Below are 15,811 nucleotides of genomic sequence, written 5' to 3' on the forward strand. Positions count from 1 at the left end.
CAGAGCAGGATTCAGAAAGGCCAGCTACTGCTGCCGGGTGCCATGAGCCACTCTGGTCATAAACTGGCAGCTGTCACCCCCACCCCTCAGGGCCCAGAGGGAAAGGAAGAAGGCAAATGCATGCCAGCAGATGCCCCAGCTCAGAAACCCCCAGGGGCTGGCATGGGTGAGGCCTGACTCAATGTCCTTTATTGAGGTCAAGAGCTGGACTGACTGGAGGCCTGGAAGGCTGCTGGAAGCATGTGTAAGAATCACTGGGTTATTGCTGCATTTGGGGTGATAGAGGCCAAGCCACTCAAGCCAAGGGGGCCCGAGGGGTTGTTCTCACCAGGGTCCCAGTCCTGGAAGAGTGCTGTGTGCAACGCTCACACCACCTCCAGCAACGAGACACGTGTGGGGGGAAGGGAAGGACGGCCCTGAGCCTCAGCCGGCAGTGCGGGGTCCTCACTCAATCAGCTCCACGTAGTTGGCAGGAAACATGCCAAAGTGGCCATCTGGCCCGTAGCCACGCCACCAGCCTTCGTCAATCACCTCGATGCCCGTGATGAGGTTCTCAGGGTCAAAAGAGATCTCGGTCTCGTCAGCTGCAAGGGAGTGAGCCCAGAGGCTGCACTGGGGGCTCGGCGTCCCCGGGCTGCCTCAGCGGCCATCTCCCGGGACACACCTTCCAGAGTCAGGCTCTGGGCCCACCGCAGCAGCAAAAGGCTGGAGACAGCACTTCCACATATCGGCCTGTTCCCAAGGCCACCGCCCAGGGTCACCTCTCTGGTCACACCTCAGGTTCTTATGCTATGGCAAGCGGCCGCCCGAAGCACAGAGGAAGGGCTGTGCGGGGCGTCCACCCACTGTCCCCTCACTCCATCTTCTTTGCTGACAGCCCTGGGGCCCCCAGCACTGGCCTCCGATCTGGGGTCCTATGGCCTGGGGAGGTGGCAGTAGCACGTTACCTGCCTGGTAGTCGTACAGCGCCCGGGCACACAGCCCCTTCCCGCTCAGCTCCGGGTAGCTATCCGCATGCTGAGCGCCAGCGTCCTGCAGCTGCACCTGCCCACAGACGGGAAAAAAGGCTGTGGTCTTGGTGACCTTGGCCTGCCCACGGCTAGGGCTCACAACGGGGGAGGGGGAGGGGCATAGCCAGACAGATGTCCCACAGGCAGCGCCAACTCTAAACAAGACAACCCACTCGCAATGAGCCATGGAGGAGGGTGTCAGAGACGTGGCCCTCACAGCCCTGCGCCACGGCAGCACACTCACCATGGGGGGCTCCTCGTAGAGGGCGTCCTGCACTGGGGGCTCCTCATACACAGCCTCCTCTCCGGCCTGTGCTGGACAGGGTGGGGTGCTGGCTGCCGACTGCTCATGGAGACCTGCGGGAAGGATGCAGCTCGCTGACTCGCTGACTCTGGGCCAGAGACACCCCTGGCTGCCCCCAACCCCCACGGGCAGCCAGAGCCTTGCCTGCCTGGGGCCATGAGGTGGCGTGCAGTTCTCCACCGAGGGGGAGCTCGGGCTGGGTGAGCTGCTTTTGCAGGAAGGGGCTCTTCAGTTTGCCTGCAGGACGACAGTAAAGACGACATCATGCAGGAGAGAGCAAGCAGCCCGTCCTTTTTTGTGCCTGCACTGCCCAGAGGGTGGGCCTGTCCTAAGGTCACGGCTGTCACACAGGAAGTAAACATGGACATGACAGCTGCAAAAGCACCACCTGGTCTGTGCATGTCACACACATACCAGGATGCTCTAAGCAGCCTCCCGGGGCACACATGCAATGTCAGAGAGCTGGCCTGTAGGACTGGTCCTGTGTCCTTTGGGGGCCAGAGGGGTGACTGATGCAGGTCCCTGGGAGCCAGGTGACAGCCCAATGTGTGAGCCGTACCAGGGGTTTACAGGGCCAGGGCTGGCGAGTCTTCACTCCGGACCCTTTCCCGGAAGACCTCTTCAGGCCTTGACCTGGCCGGGAAAGGGACACTTGGGTCCCTGCGTCCCCTCCCAGAAGTTACGTTCACGGGCACAGGCTCTCATTGCTCACTCATCCCTGTCACCTTCTGCCACACTCGTCCCTTTCTTGGGGACCTGCCCTGCTTTACGGTTCACGGCAAGGCAGAGGGAAGTATTACCTGGCTGGCAGCTGGAGACAAGTGTGGTAGACGTGGCTCTCTCCTTCTGCTTGAAAACCTCCCTTGGGTGTGCTGACTGCTGGCAGACAGGCTCCTGTGGGAGCACAGGGGCCCAGCATGAGCATGAACTCATCAGCCTGCCCGGCCCCACGGGTCTGGGGAGCCAGGAAGTGAACACCGCTCACAGGCCTCCTCCAGGACCACGAGGTCTATGCCGAGGGCTTTTGCCCTCTGCGCACATCGCTGTGGCCACCTTGGATGTGCCCTGCAGGTGGCTGGACTCTGGTGGCAAGCCCTCAGGCCGCCGGGCCTGGCCTCTGCAGGAGCCTCCGGTCTCACCTGCTCCTCTCTGTTCCTCGGAGCCTCGTCCTGCTGCTCACACTTCCTGCCAAGAGGGGCGGAGGAAGAGCTGTACCCAGGACCGGGGCACCCCCCGGCCACCCCCTCGCCTCTGGGGCTCACCTCTGCAGGCTGGCCTCGCCGCCAGCACTCTGCTCCTGGTAGCGCTGCTCACGGCGGGCGGCCTCGCGCAGCTCCCGCTCCCGCCGCTCCTCCTCCAGCCTCTGGCGCTCCTGCTCCGCCCGCCGCTTCTCCTCCAGCCTGCGGTTCTCCTCCTCCTTCTGCGGGGAACGCACTCAGCCCGCTGCGCCCCGGCCCCCCCGGTGCCTGCACGGGGCTGCAGTGACAGTCACACCCTCCCTGACCCCTGAAGCAGTCTGACCCCCAGGGCTTGGGTGCTAACAGGAACACCTGCTCTAGGGCTCATTGTGACGGACACTGCCCGGCACCCGTGACGACGATGGCGCCCTGGCCACCAGCTGTCGTCCCCGCTTCCCCAGCAACGCTCACCTCCGCTTTGGCCCAGAAGCTGTCTTTGCCGACCCTCTTGATCTCAGACACTGCATTGGTCTTCTGGTATACAGAACCCTGTGGGGACAGAGGGTCCACAGCAAGGCCATCGGCAGGAGCGTACAGCGCAGGTGAGAACTATGAGTGGCACCTGGCAGAGGTGACCCTGAGGAGCCCTGGAAACTGCTGAGCGGGGAAGCTCAAGCCAGACAGCCCTGGGGGGGTCTCTGGTTGCACAAGGCCCTGGTAGGTGGGAGCCAGGGCAGGCAGGTAGACTGGGCAGTTCTCAGGCAGACCTCGGGCCAGGGGCCACTCTTAGGTGGCTGGCCCACCAGCCTCAGGCAGCTGACCACCATATGTCCACTGAGTCTCCAGGGATCTCTGCTATGTGTCAGGGGCCTCGGACCTCACCCAGCACCAGAGCCATAGACTGTAGCTATCTGCCCACGACGTGAAGGATCCTGCCTTGTCTGCCACCTGAAGGTCCTCTATAGTAGACGTCATCCAGAGCCACACAGGACATGCCGGTGCCCCATCAGACATGGGTCGCCATCTGCACCCCCGTCTGGCCCAGGGACTTGATGCCAGGCAGGCAGGAGCTCAGCCGCATAAGAGCCGGGCTGGACGCTGGGAACGCAACCCTCACCCCTTTGCTTGGGCCGGGGCTCCACTCACCACTGGAGCCTGGGGGCCTGTGTCCTGAAAGCGGCCGCTCTCCCTGTGGAAGGTGTAGTTGGCGCCAGAGGCTCTGGCCACCTTCTGCATGATGCACTCGGGCTCCACGTCCTCCTCAGCCCTTGCGTTGATGGTGACGTGGGCCCCCTGCGGTGGGAGCAGCACTTAGCCCTGGCAGTTCTGTGGTTCTGCAGTTTGACTGAGAGCTCAAGCATTAGAGGGATTCTTTGTAATTAGTGAAAAGTAACCTTGAAGGGCACCTGGACACAAGCAAGTTTTTCAGTGAGCCACTGATCTCCTGAGAAGTCAGGCCATGATCTCACCCACTGTCGCTAAACACCCAATGATAAGCCTGGGACCCTATCTTTTAGCTCCTGAAGAAGTGTTGGCAGAACTGGACTTCGGAGCCCCAGAACCTCCTTGCCAGTAACCAAGGAAGTGCACGGTCAGCTGATGAGCGAACAAATACTTCTGAAAGGAAACCAGTTTCCTGTGACGGCTGGTGTGCAGAAACGGCCTGGAAAGAACTGCATCGGGGGAGTGCGTGTCCGTGTGCGGGTGGGGGGCTGAGGGGGGCGGAGCAGCTCTCCCCTCCTCTGAACCCTCATGGCACTGCCGAGGTTCACAGTATCGTACTAGCGGCAGAGTCAGCCAGCTGCAACATGGTCCTCCTCGCTGAGGCCAGTTGGCGGTGGCTCTAGCCACCCCGCTGGTGTCCAGACCGAGCCCAGGCCGTGGGGCACTCCAGCCTGGTACCACTCACTCACAGCAGGTGGCGAGGCTTGTCCGGCCCTGGGGGCAGCAGCCCTACCTTCAGGAAGCTGGCCATGGTGCTGACGTGGCTGGCACATGCTCCCTTCCGCACGTCATTCACTCCCTCGCCCGTCTGCAATACAACGCTGGGCGTGACCCGGCAGTCCCCCAAAGCCGTTGCCCTCCCACCAGTGGCTTCACCCCCCAGGGAGAGAAAATGGCCACCACAGAAGAGGACAGGGAGGTTCCTTGGGGTGGGCTCTGAATCCCCTTGTCCCCACCCAGCGCCCCACCTTGCGCTCGGGCTTCCCCAAACCCCTCCATGCCCTCTGCTCCTTCAGGATGGCCACCCTGAAGGGGACAGGAACAAGAGTGTCCTGTGACTGTCTTTATTTCATTAGGTGGGGAGGGTACATTCTGCCCTAGCAGGACCCCAGGTATTCTTGGGCTGCAGTGATGGAATCCAGCTGTTTGCCCACCAGCCAGATCTGTCCTGAGTCAGGTCCTCCTCTGCTCCAACCGCAAGGCAGAGGAGGGAAGAGGAAAAGGCAGCTTCCTGCTCACACCTACACGAGACTCAGAGCCCTCAGCCCTACGTACCCAGTTGATGAGGACAAACTTGGGCAGGCCAGAGTTGGGGTCCTTCACTCTGCAGAAAGCATACATCACCTTCCCACTGTTGAGCTCCTCCACCATCTCCTCCAGGCCCCCCTCTGCAGCAGTCACAGGAGAATCAGCAGTGGCCCGGGCACCCCCACCCACCCTGGCACCCAGTCCCCCAGGAAAGGAAGTCCAAGCTGCCTCTAGACCAGGGTTCTTGGTGTCACCTGCATTGGAATGAGGTGCTGGGCCCAGCCCCATGGGGTTGGTGCATGAGCTGGGTGGGCCACAGGGTCTGCACTGAGGATAAGCACCTCCGGCAATCCCTGCCCACACTAGTTTAAACCACTTTTATAAACCCACAGGCAATTCCAGAAAATAAAAATGTCATTTCTGCCACAAACCAGGGAACAAACTTTCTAAAGCAAAGTCTCTGCAACAATTTTGCCACTGCCTGAACCCCACCATACTCCCTGGAGTAACAGGACCCACGGCAAGTCATGCCACCCCAGCCCACATGTGTGCTCAGACTCCGGGCCACCCAGAGGGTCCTGAGCAAGTGGAAACAGCCTGCAGCCGTTACAGGGCTCCGCTCGCTGACTCAGAGGGACTAATGGGGCACAGGAGGGAACGCTAAGCCACACCCTCCTGACACTGAGGCTGCGGGCCCAGCATATACCAGAGTCTGTGGTTCCCATCAGCCCCCCAAACCTGGACTGTGAGGAGGAACACAGCTGCTGAACTCTGTAATTCTGCCTCCTGGGGCAGCACAGTGTATGTGAGACCACCTCAGGGCAGTCCTAGAAAGGTGACCATTGGGGAAGGCGCTCGTGAGGTCAGGCTCGCTACCAGTCACCAGAGCCACTTGTGGGACATGGTGAGCAGGCCTGGAGCACAGGGAGAAGTCGGGGCATCCGCACCCCACCGTCTCGGCCCACGGTGCCTGCAGAGACCTCCTGCTGCCCATCCTCTGGCAACACTTGCATGCTGACCACAGACCTGGCTGTGATCTCTCAGTGGGGGGCCTGCCCACTAGGAGGGCAGAGGGAAGGCGGCCTGCCTCGCCGCCACACCGAGGGCAGCGCTGCCCTGCACCCAAGCCAGGAAAGCCAACGACTCACTTCCACCAGGAAACATCTGAGACCCAGAAATGGCCATAAGTGCTGGGGCCCTCACTGCTTGGGGGAGCCCCTGAGTCTGGCTCACACCCCGATTGGGGCCAGAGAACGCCCCACCATCAACGCTAAAAGGGCAGGCCCCTCCTTGCCGGGGGAAGTGTCACCGCAGTTGCACCACGTGCAGGGGACACCTGTGCACCTCGAGCTGCCTTCCTCCTGCTGTGTGGCTGCACTAACAGTCACAACCCCTTCCCCTTCACGTCCCTCACCCCCCTCCGAGAGCCTGGCCAATTCCCTGCGTGGCCATACTCACCGCCAGTGCCGGCCACACGGACGTCATTGCTGTTGCCTTCATAGGTAAAGAGAGCCCTGAAATGGAACGCGGCAGGCTCTGGAGCCTGTGGCAGGCACTGTCTGCCTTCAGCCCGGCACCCGGCACAGCAGTGAGGCCCACTGTGACCCGCCAGGCCAGATGTCGGTAGGCCGCTGGGCCTCCCAAAGCCGCAGCCCTCTCAGCTCCAAAGCTGGGGTGCTGCTGGTCTGACCACGGGGGCTTATGAGGGACAAACCTGAGAAGGCAGGGAGCCTTCATCCACTGTGAGGGAAACCAAACGGTAAAGTTTGACGGCAACCTTTCCCACATTTATGTGTAAAATGCCCACCTGCCTAGAAGGTACATGAGTGTGAAAAGACACACACCCACACATCCCTGACCCAGAGCACCCCAGGGAGCAGGAAGGAGGAAGGCACGTGTGGCACTGGGGAGGCTGCCGACGGCCTGGTCACGTCTGCCAGCTGCGGGTCGGCCTCCTGGGCAGGGACTCGCCCACAAACTGGAGCCCTCATAGGTTGCGTAGTGTCAGAAGCCACAGGAGCCATGACAAGTGAGCAGCCGGGACCTCCTGGGACAGGCTTGTCAGTGGGGCAGGTGCTACATCTAGCCAAGCCTTAACTCTCCACAGATGACCCTGGGCCACACCTTTCTCTGTATGATTCAGGCTCAAAAACTTGTGCCCAGAGGTGCTTAGGACAAGGGTCCATGTCATCCAAGGTAGGCACAGCTATGCAAGGCTCTTCATAGCCCACGCCTACTGAGGGCAACGCTCTGCTGCTGGGGAGAGCTGCCTATGCCTGAGAAAGTGGGAAGAAGAGAAATCCGACCCAGGCCCAGGGGACTTGGCTGATGGGGGACAGGCTGCCAGGAAAGAACCATGCCTCCCTGGAGAGGAGAGAGATGACGGGAGGAGGAAACAGTGAGGAACACTCAGAGAAACAGGGAAAAGGAAGACTTGGGAGGTGGTGAACATCCAGAATGTTTTGGAAGAGGCAGCTTCCCAGCAGTTCTGGCTGACCACTGGGTGGGAGCGCTGATCCACTGGACAGCAAGTCAAAGGGAAAACCTGGTCTAGTGTGTCATTTCCCAGTCTCCTGCCCCACAGTCCATCGTCACCTGAGCACTTACTACACATGACAGGCCTGAACCAGGAACAGAGACAGGGCCCACCCACCTCATCCTTCTAGTTAGGGGAGAAAGGCGACCAAAAACCAATGAGAGCATCTGGCATGGGTACAAAAAAGTCTAACATGGAGCGAGGAAGCGAGGAAGGCCCCTCCAAGAAGGCAGCATCAGGAGAACTGAGGTTTGGGGAGCCCTAGGACGAGGTGGAGGGTGCTCCAGGCAGAGGAAACAGCAAGGGCAACGGCCCTGGGGAGGAACCACACTACACCCTGAGGCACAGAAAGGAGGCAACGGTGCTGGCAAGCTACTGTGGCCTGTGTGGCAAAAAGCAGGCAAGGAAGTCAGGAATCCCAGCCCAATTGGGCAAGGCATCTGGGCTTGACCTGACGTGCAGCTGGAAGCCACTGCAGAGTTGCAAGCAGGGGAGTGACCTAGTTTAGACAGTTTTTCAGTTTGTGAGTGGAGACCTGCCACACGGTACCTGTAGACAATGAGAGCAGAGGCCAGGGATTCATGTTGCGGAGTGGTACAACCCCTAGTGCTATCCGAGCCTGTGGGTGGGCGAGGAGGCTGCTGAGATGGGGGGCTCTGACTGGGTGAGGAGAAGGGCTCAGAGAGGAGATGGAGCGGCTAAGCTTCAGACCTAGGCTGTGGCAGGCAGCTCTGGGAGGAAGCCCAAGGGTGGCCTGAAGAAGGCCATCTGAACTGCTGTCAGTCTGCCACCTCAAACCAGTGACAGTGATGGCCCTGAGAAGGCCGAGGCTAGAGGGATCTGGAAGGAAGGCCCATTCAGTCACCCAGGAGTCTTGCAGTAAGTCAGAAAGGGCTACTATATCTGGTGATCCAGAGCACATCAAGCACGAAACCCCAACTGAGCAGGACTAGAAAGGGGCAAAGATGCTTCTGGGCTCCAAAGCCACATGGCCTCATGGGAAAACGGGGCCCTCGGTGTAGGGGTACTTCTAACAGGGTTTGGAATAGCAGCAGAGGTCTCGGGGGACTCAAAAGAGGAGGGGGGTGGGGTGGGGGTGACATCTAGAAACTCTTAGAGAAATGGTAGTGCCTCACCATGTGGGTGAATTTCCTGAGAATAAAGAGTAGTCAGAGAAGCTCGATGAGTTACTGGACACCCTTCCCTAATTAGAAGAGATGCTTTCCAAGCAAAGGACACACTGCTTGACTCCCTGCAAAACTGCCTGCAAGCCACACAGGCTGCCCACATCACCTCGGCCCCAGGCAGCTCTTCCCCAAAAGGCCTGGGGCGGAAGAGAAGAGAAGGGAAGGGAAGGGAAGGCTTCAACTTCTTCAGTGTACCAGCAGCATAGTGTATGAAAGTCACCTTGTTGTGCTAGGTGCCAGGGAAAGAAAAGGCACTTGACGAGTGGAAGACACCAATCCCAGCAGCACGGCCACACCTAGTGCCCTGCTCCCGTCTTTGTCCACCATATTCAGCCTTCTCAGAACTGGAAGTGCTCAAAACCAATCAATGAAAACTAAGCAGAATGGACAGCGACAAGTGAATCACCATACATAGCTACCAGTGCTTGGACGACAAAGAGCCGACTCTGTGTGGCTGCCCAGGGCCACCAGAGACTTCAGACTCAGGATTCCAGTAGAATAAAACCTCATCAGCCTCATGAGGAGACATAACCCCTGAGAACCTTGCGGGGGTGCCATGGGGAGGGAGAGGGAAGAAGGTAGCCAGCCTTGTGGTTTCATTCATCTCCCCATGGATCAGGACCAGGAAGTAGTATTCTTCTTGGGAAAAGGGGGATTCTGGATCCACATTCAGAGTACCAGCCACCCAAAACCCGACCTGCTAGTTTGACACCTCCGAGGCAAGGCTCCGACTGCCAGATGGGCTACCAGACCGCTCTCAGAGGCCCATCCCTGAGCACAACGTTTGCGAGAAGCTGGGCGTGGCTTCCGCTTTCTCAGGACCGGCTGAGGTCCCCGAGCCGGAAAGGAGAACCTGGCGAGGCCACCAAGCGCAGCCAGGCACGGAGTCCAACATGGAGGCCCGCAGACGAGGCCGGCGGCCAGAGGGATGGGGAGGGGCTGGGGACTCACGCTCAGCGGAGCACGGGGTGACAAGGGCGGGGACAGCACGTCCCGGGGTGCGGCGCAGGTGTGGGACACACAGGTGAACCCGGCCCGCCTGCGGTCGCGCGTCTCCGCGGCCCCTGGTTCTCCCAGCCCGGCCCGCCCCCAGCCCCGGCCCGCCTCGGCGCCCACCAGTCGGTCGGGGACTTCTCGGTGACCACCCGCACGTAGGCCTCCTGCAAAGCCGGCCCGTTCCGGCTCAGGTTCGCAGCCATCGCCCGCCCGTCCGACCCCGCTCCTCAGCCGCCGTTTCCGGGCTCGACCCGCCCCCGACGGCCGGAAGCCCCGCCCCGGCTCCGGAAGCCCCGCCCCGACGGCCGGAAGCGGCGCGCGCGGGGGCTGTGGTCAGCCCCGCCTCTCTGCGGCGCCGACCGCTTAGCGGAGGGAGCTGGCGACTCATCTCGTGGGCGGGGCAGAGGGACCCAGTCCTGCCCCTCTGGGCTGCGCTCCGCAGCACCCTGCATTTTGTCTTCTGGTCACAGTTAATGCACTTATTTGAGAATTTGCATTCAGGCCTGTCTCCGTCCACACGGGACCCTCAACAGAAGCTGACCTGTGAATGAACGAACATGAATTAACGAATAGAAATGAAGGCCTAGTGACCATTTCACCGCCACAAACTGAACTCAAAGGTTGTGTGCTCCCCCGACCTCCCCTCCCCTCTGGTTCTGTCCAGACACATCGGTAAATGTGCCTGCCGCCCCGACCTACTTGGAGGAAAAGTGTGGGACATGCCGTTGCCCTGGCCGCTCTCAGCGTCCCTGCCTGCCCTCGAGAACTCCTCAGCTCCCTAGAATGTGGAGCCTCAGTCCCATAGTCATTTAGCAGTGCTTTGGAGCTCAAAGTCCTTCCGATGTCAGACAAGTGATGGCATGTGTCCTGTATATATTGTCAGTCTCACCGCAAGATTCCAAGCAGCGACCGCTAATCAAACACGGTCATATTTCTGCAGTGCTGTGTGCAGAAACCAGATAACTGGGGTACGGAAAGACTCTCAACAGCTTCATTACAGTTAAGGCCAAGTTTTGCTGCCAAATAAGTTACCAAAATCCTGAGGTGTTGGGGTCAGCCTTGTGCGTTTTAGGGCTTCTATACCTTACCTGGGCCCAAACATTGTTCCTTGGTTATGTGCAACTTTGCTCACACCATTGTTGCTTGTCTTGCAGGCAGAAGCTCTGACATGTCTCTGAGTAGCAGAGCCGTTGCCTCATCTCAGCCAAGGAAATCTCAGGTCCTGCCAAACATGCCTTGCCTTCAGCTGCGCCGGCCCGGTCATTAACGGTTCTTCTACAATGTGTGGTTCTTCCCACTTCTGCACTTTGACTTAGCTATGTATTTGCATCTGAAAAATGAACTCTAATAAATGGAGGCCTCTCAGCTGTCCCAATTTCTCTTCCTTTTTCTTAAGTAACATCTTTACCGTTCTTGTTTTTTTCCTCATACCTGACCTTCAGGTGACTTTCTGCTGCACCCCAGTCCCTCTGCTCTCCATATTCTGGGCGAGTGGAACCCTCATATATCTTGCTGTTCTTCTGTCGTCTTCTCTTGGCTCCATGTGTCTTTGCATTATCTTCTTATTCTGGGACTGTTCCTGTTTAAAACCTCCTAGTTACCCGTTTCCTTCATCCACTTGGATCCCAGTCCCCAGCCCGGGGAGGTCTGGGAACATTTTTCAACATTTCGGTCAACTTGGGCAGAGCCTACCTTGTCTGAGTCAAGCTCTGCATGCCAAAGTCAGGTCTCTGTTCTGGAAATGTATTAAGCTCAGTGCGGTGACCAGGTTCATGCACCATGATGCAGGAAAAGCAGCAAAAGCCAGGCTCCATTACAAGAAGGATATGGGATGGACAGGGGCAGCTATGGAAGATCTGGGTAGAAGTGCTGCAGGCAGGGGAATCAGGTATCTTGAGGCTCTGAGCTAGAGCATAGGAAGGAGAGGGAAGGAGCTGAGAGTGCAGGCTGTATCCTATAGGATCCTGTGGGTCTGGGAAGTGCTGTGGGTTTTATTCCAGGTGTAAAAATCTCTGAGGTGCTTTAAAGGGAAAGGACAGGATCTGGTGATGTTTTAAAAAGGTCTCTCTGGCTGCCAGTGTGGACCATCTCCACGCCCCCTCCTTCCTAATCCAGCTTTCAACTTCCTCCTTCCTTTTGGCTGGCCCTCTCTTTTTGGTTGTCCCTCGGTTTGAGAGAGACATCCCCAGAGGTATTCCTAGGACTCGTCTCTTTTAACTACCATTTGCACAAGCCTCTATACGTTTCTTACATGTGGATAAACTTAGATTGCTTTACTTCTTCATGCTCTTCTGGTGGTTTTAGGTGACAGACCCAGAGCACAAACCAGAGCCTTGAATGGTCAATGTCCTCCACACTCTGAGGGCAGTTGACGGTGTTCTGAGTGCATCTAGATCTAAGTGTGGAGGGAGGATCTTGCAGAGTCCCTCTGGACCCCATGGTCTAGAAGGAGCCAACAGCATTAAGGACAAGAACTGTCTGACAAGAAGAGCGAGGCCAGTGCTTGAGCCTGTTTGGGCTGGTATAACAAAATACCAGAGCAGGCAGCTTATAAACAACAGACATGTATTTCTCACAGCTCTGGAGGCTGGAGGGGCCCATGATCAGGGCACCGGTAGATCCAGCATCTGCTGAGAGCCTGCTTCCTGGTTCACAGACCACTGTGTTTTTGCTGTGTCCTCTTGTGGTAGAAGGGCAGGGAGCCCTCTGGAGTCTCTTGTCACCACACAAGGGCCATTCATGAGGCCCCACCCTCATAATCCAGTCACCTCCAAAGATCCTACCTCCTAATACCTTCACCCTGAGGGTTAGGATTTCAACATTTCTTTTCAATGCAGAGTAGCAAGGAGAACTGACCCAGGGGAAACTCTGCTTCTCCACAAACGCCAGGTAGGTACAAAGGCTGCCTGGGAAAGGCCACGTCATTCGTGACCCTGGATACCTAGCTTGGTGAGTCCTAATGGTTCTCCCTATCTATCTGCTGTGGAAGATTTAATAACGCAACAGACCTCCACTTCTCTGTCCTGTCCTACAACACGCATGCGTGAGGATCAAGAAGAGAATCATAGGCCAGCTTGCAACAGCCCCAGACCTCCCAGCACACGGACTCAGGACAAGGGCTTCGGAGCCAGCGCAGTGTGAATCTGGTCTGGTGCCCTTGGAGGGCTATGTAACCAGGTGTGTTTACTCTCATATCTGGTCCCATGGGACGGAAAATGAGAGAGATTTGTAGTCAGAAAGGGCCATGAGAAAAATCACTTTTGGTCTGAATACAATATCTCATCATAAGTGTTAAAACAAATAGCTTAAAATCTAATCAATTATAAATTACTTTGTCATTCTGGAAAACCCAATGAGGGAAAGAATGACATCTACAAAGGTTTCAAGAAAAATATACGTTGGGAAAACCACATACCATTCCAACCTCCTCAGACGAAAGAGAAGTAATAAACTAAGACTCACTGGAATGCCCTTTAAAAGAGCACGCAACCCTCCCCACCACCACACACTGAGACCTAGGGCGCCCACAGGCCGCTGCTGTGTGGCAAGGCCTAGGGCTCTGAGGGAGACTAAGGACATGTGAGCCAGTCTAGCACTGCTACCCTAGGTACCTGAGAGGGACAGGAGCGACATCATCACTAGATGCCTTTTGTGGGAGACCAATTTCTGGCCACAGTCCCCTAAAATTACCCTGGTCCAGCACGAACCTCAAACCAAGGCTTCGGGGCAGTGATCTCCACTGTAGCTCACTTGTACCGGAGCGCTTCCTAGTATTCTCCATGCTCCCCAGGTCCCAGATCTGAGTAAACTTCCTGGGGTTTCCAGGGAGGTTCTAAAGCAGGTCCATGAGATGGCGGGGAGAGTCCTTCGGGGCTGGAAAACCCTAGGATATGGAGTCCATGCACAAAGTCCAGACCTGGCTGGGGATGCCCCTCCTTACGTGAACCAAGCTTGAAACTGAGCTCATCCACAGCCCCCCAGCCCACCGATGCCTCTGGGCACACTGACCATTCTAGTAACCCCAGCACTGTCCTCCTGTGCTTACCCCACTTCCCTCCAAATACTGCTGGCCCTGGCAGGAGTGTTCACACCACAGAAGCCGGCAATCACAACAATCCAGGGCCACATTTTGACCTATGTTTAAAAACTCACCCGTAAGTCACTCGTCAGTTCTCAGTATCTACTGAATCTAAACAGGCTGCACCTGGTAAGACTCAGTGAACAGCATTCCTAGTTGCCACAGCATAAAGGAACCTGGGCAACAACCAAGGTCACGAGAGGGGACCAGAGGACACATACAAAGATGTAGTGTGGCCACACAAACCTCCATGAACTGTTCCTTTCCTGCTCATGTCTGCCCTGTGCCCTCAGCACCTCCACTCCTACTGTAGGGGGATGTTTATACCCTCTGCAACCGTGCATGGATGAAAGGTAGGGTTGCGAAGACTGTTGGGGTAAATCCTGGAGAGAACATATGAAGAGCTGGGGGCAGGACCCAGCTCACCAGTTTTCTCCACACCCCGACACCTCGCCCGCGGCCTGTTGCGGCCCCTGGAATGCACATCCCTCTTCAGAGGTGTGGCGAATGGTTACCAGGACTTAGTGATTCCTGAAAGACAAGAAGTTGGTCTCGAGTGACAGACTCCAAACAGCACCAAGGAGTTTCAAATGACAGCTGGCACTTCAAGGAAGAACAGTGTGATTTGCAAAAAACAAGATTACTCATTCCTTACCTAACAGGGGCTGGATGACCCAGGTCTGAGTTCCAGCCCCGCTACTGGGAAGAGCACTGGGCCTCAGTATAATGATCTGCTAAGCTGTGATTCTAACTCTTGCCTGCAAATTAGCCAGCACTACTTACCGTAAAGCTATAAATTATGCAATGTGTATAATGTACGCAAATGGAGTCTCGAGGAGGACATCACACAGAGGGTGCCACCATCAGTATTATAAGAAGACAGAGGAGACATCTAGTGCTAGAAGAATACCCAGAAACTAATGACACTGGGGCTCCAGGGGGAGGGAACTGGACAGCTGGGGCCAGAAGTGGATGGGAGACTTTTCCTATAGACCTTTTTGTACCTTTTGGATTTTAAATCATGGGAATTGATTACTTATTCAATAAATATACAAATATTTTACTAATTGAAAAGAATTGTGCAGGTTAAAATTATGTACCCATTGTTGTTATAAATGACAATGATGATAACAGTGAGTCCTGAAAAAGGGAAAGAAGGTCAAACCACAGTATATTACAGAGGAAAAGAGCTGGCGACCAGAGCATACACTCAATGCTTTCACTGTGTGTCTTCACGTTCAAGATGTCACTGATGTAAGTCAGTTTTATGTACAACTAAGAAAGAAAACACACTGGCAATTAAACTAAGACCAGATGCTTTCTTTACAATCAAAATTTTAAATTTTAGTTTAAATTATTTTTATTGAAAGAACTCTTTAAAGCTTACTCAGGCAATTTTTTTTTTTTTAAATCAGGTATTACTCAAGCATACAAAAAAAAAGTGAAATTAATTGGTTCTTCCCATTTAAAGTCCAACTAATACTGTGTCATGGCTGTCCTGACAATCATGTTCTGTGCTTTCTAGGTGATGGTTATGTGGCTACTCTTAGAGTCTTCCACTATTGTTTCTGGAGTTTTCTCCCAAGGCATTTAGACACTCTGCAAAGGCCAGTGATACACAACCTGTCTGCACAAACCTCAGCAAGTAAAGGTGGCCCAGCTTCTCCAACAATTCACTTACCTTAATGTGCACTGCCATGACCTGGCTCATGCATACAGATAGTGACGACTAGGTCACAACTGCTGCCTAGCTGAGCGATTTTTAAGAAGCATCGCAATTTTAGAGATATGAAGAAAAGTTAATCTTAGGGCAGATAAAATATGGTATTATATTGTTCTGATTTTCCAAGTTCTCCCTAAAGAACAATCACCCTTTCCAATCAGAAAAAAGTTAACTAAATTTTTGAAATGTGAAATCAAGTATTACACAATCATTGAAAATTATAGCCTCTAAAGACTACAGAATAACGGGACAAAATGTCATGATAGCACATAAAGGAAAAAGTAGGGGGGAAAGGGCCGAATATAAAATTTCTTGTACCATGCGGCT

The 15,811-nt window shown here is 55.8% G+C and overlaps 1 protein-coding gene across 2 annotated transcripts; it reads right to left on the reverse strand.

Annotated features, from left to right (window-relative positions):
• Positions 1-121: 121 nt before the first annotated feature.
• Positions 122-10,092, reverse strand: DBNL (drebrin like). 2 transcript variants are annotated; one of them, XM_016147842.2, is made up of 13 exons: positions 10,072-10,092; positions 6,423-6,478; positions 4,992-5,104; positions 4,450-4,524; positions 3,639-3,785; positions 2,964-3,041; positions 2,577-2,734; positions 2,454-2,499; positions 2,115-2,208; positions 1,459-1,551; positions 1,255-1,367; positions 948-1,044; positions 122-584 (listed from the first exon to the last, which is right to left on the reverse strand). In XM_016147842.2, exons 3-13 carry the CDS (start codon positions 5,085-5,087, stop codon positions 445-447), a joined length of 1,137 nt encoding a protein of 378 aa, XP_016003328.1. In that variant the 5' UTR covers positions 5,088-5,104; positions 6,423-6,478; positions 10,072-10,092; the 3' UTR covers positions 122-444. The 2 variants fall into 2 exon arrangements, with proteins under 2 accessions (XP_016003328.1, XP_016003330.1); XM_016147844.2 differs by lacking the exon at positions 10,072-10,092 and adding an exon at positions 9,804-9,937.
• Positions 10,093-15,811: the final 5,719 nt, after the last annotated feature.

Source organism: Rousettus aegyptiacus, unplaced genomic scaffold (assembly GCF_014176215.1).
Source record: "Rousettus aegyptiacus isolate mRouAeg1 unplaced genomic scaffold, mRouAeg1.p scaffold_m13_p_13, whole genome shotgun sequence".
In the NCBI taxonomy this organism is placed as follows: domain Eukaryota; kingdom Metazoa; phylum Chordata; class Mammalia; order Chiroptera; family Pteropodidae; genus Rousettus; species Rousettus aegyptiacus.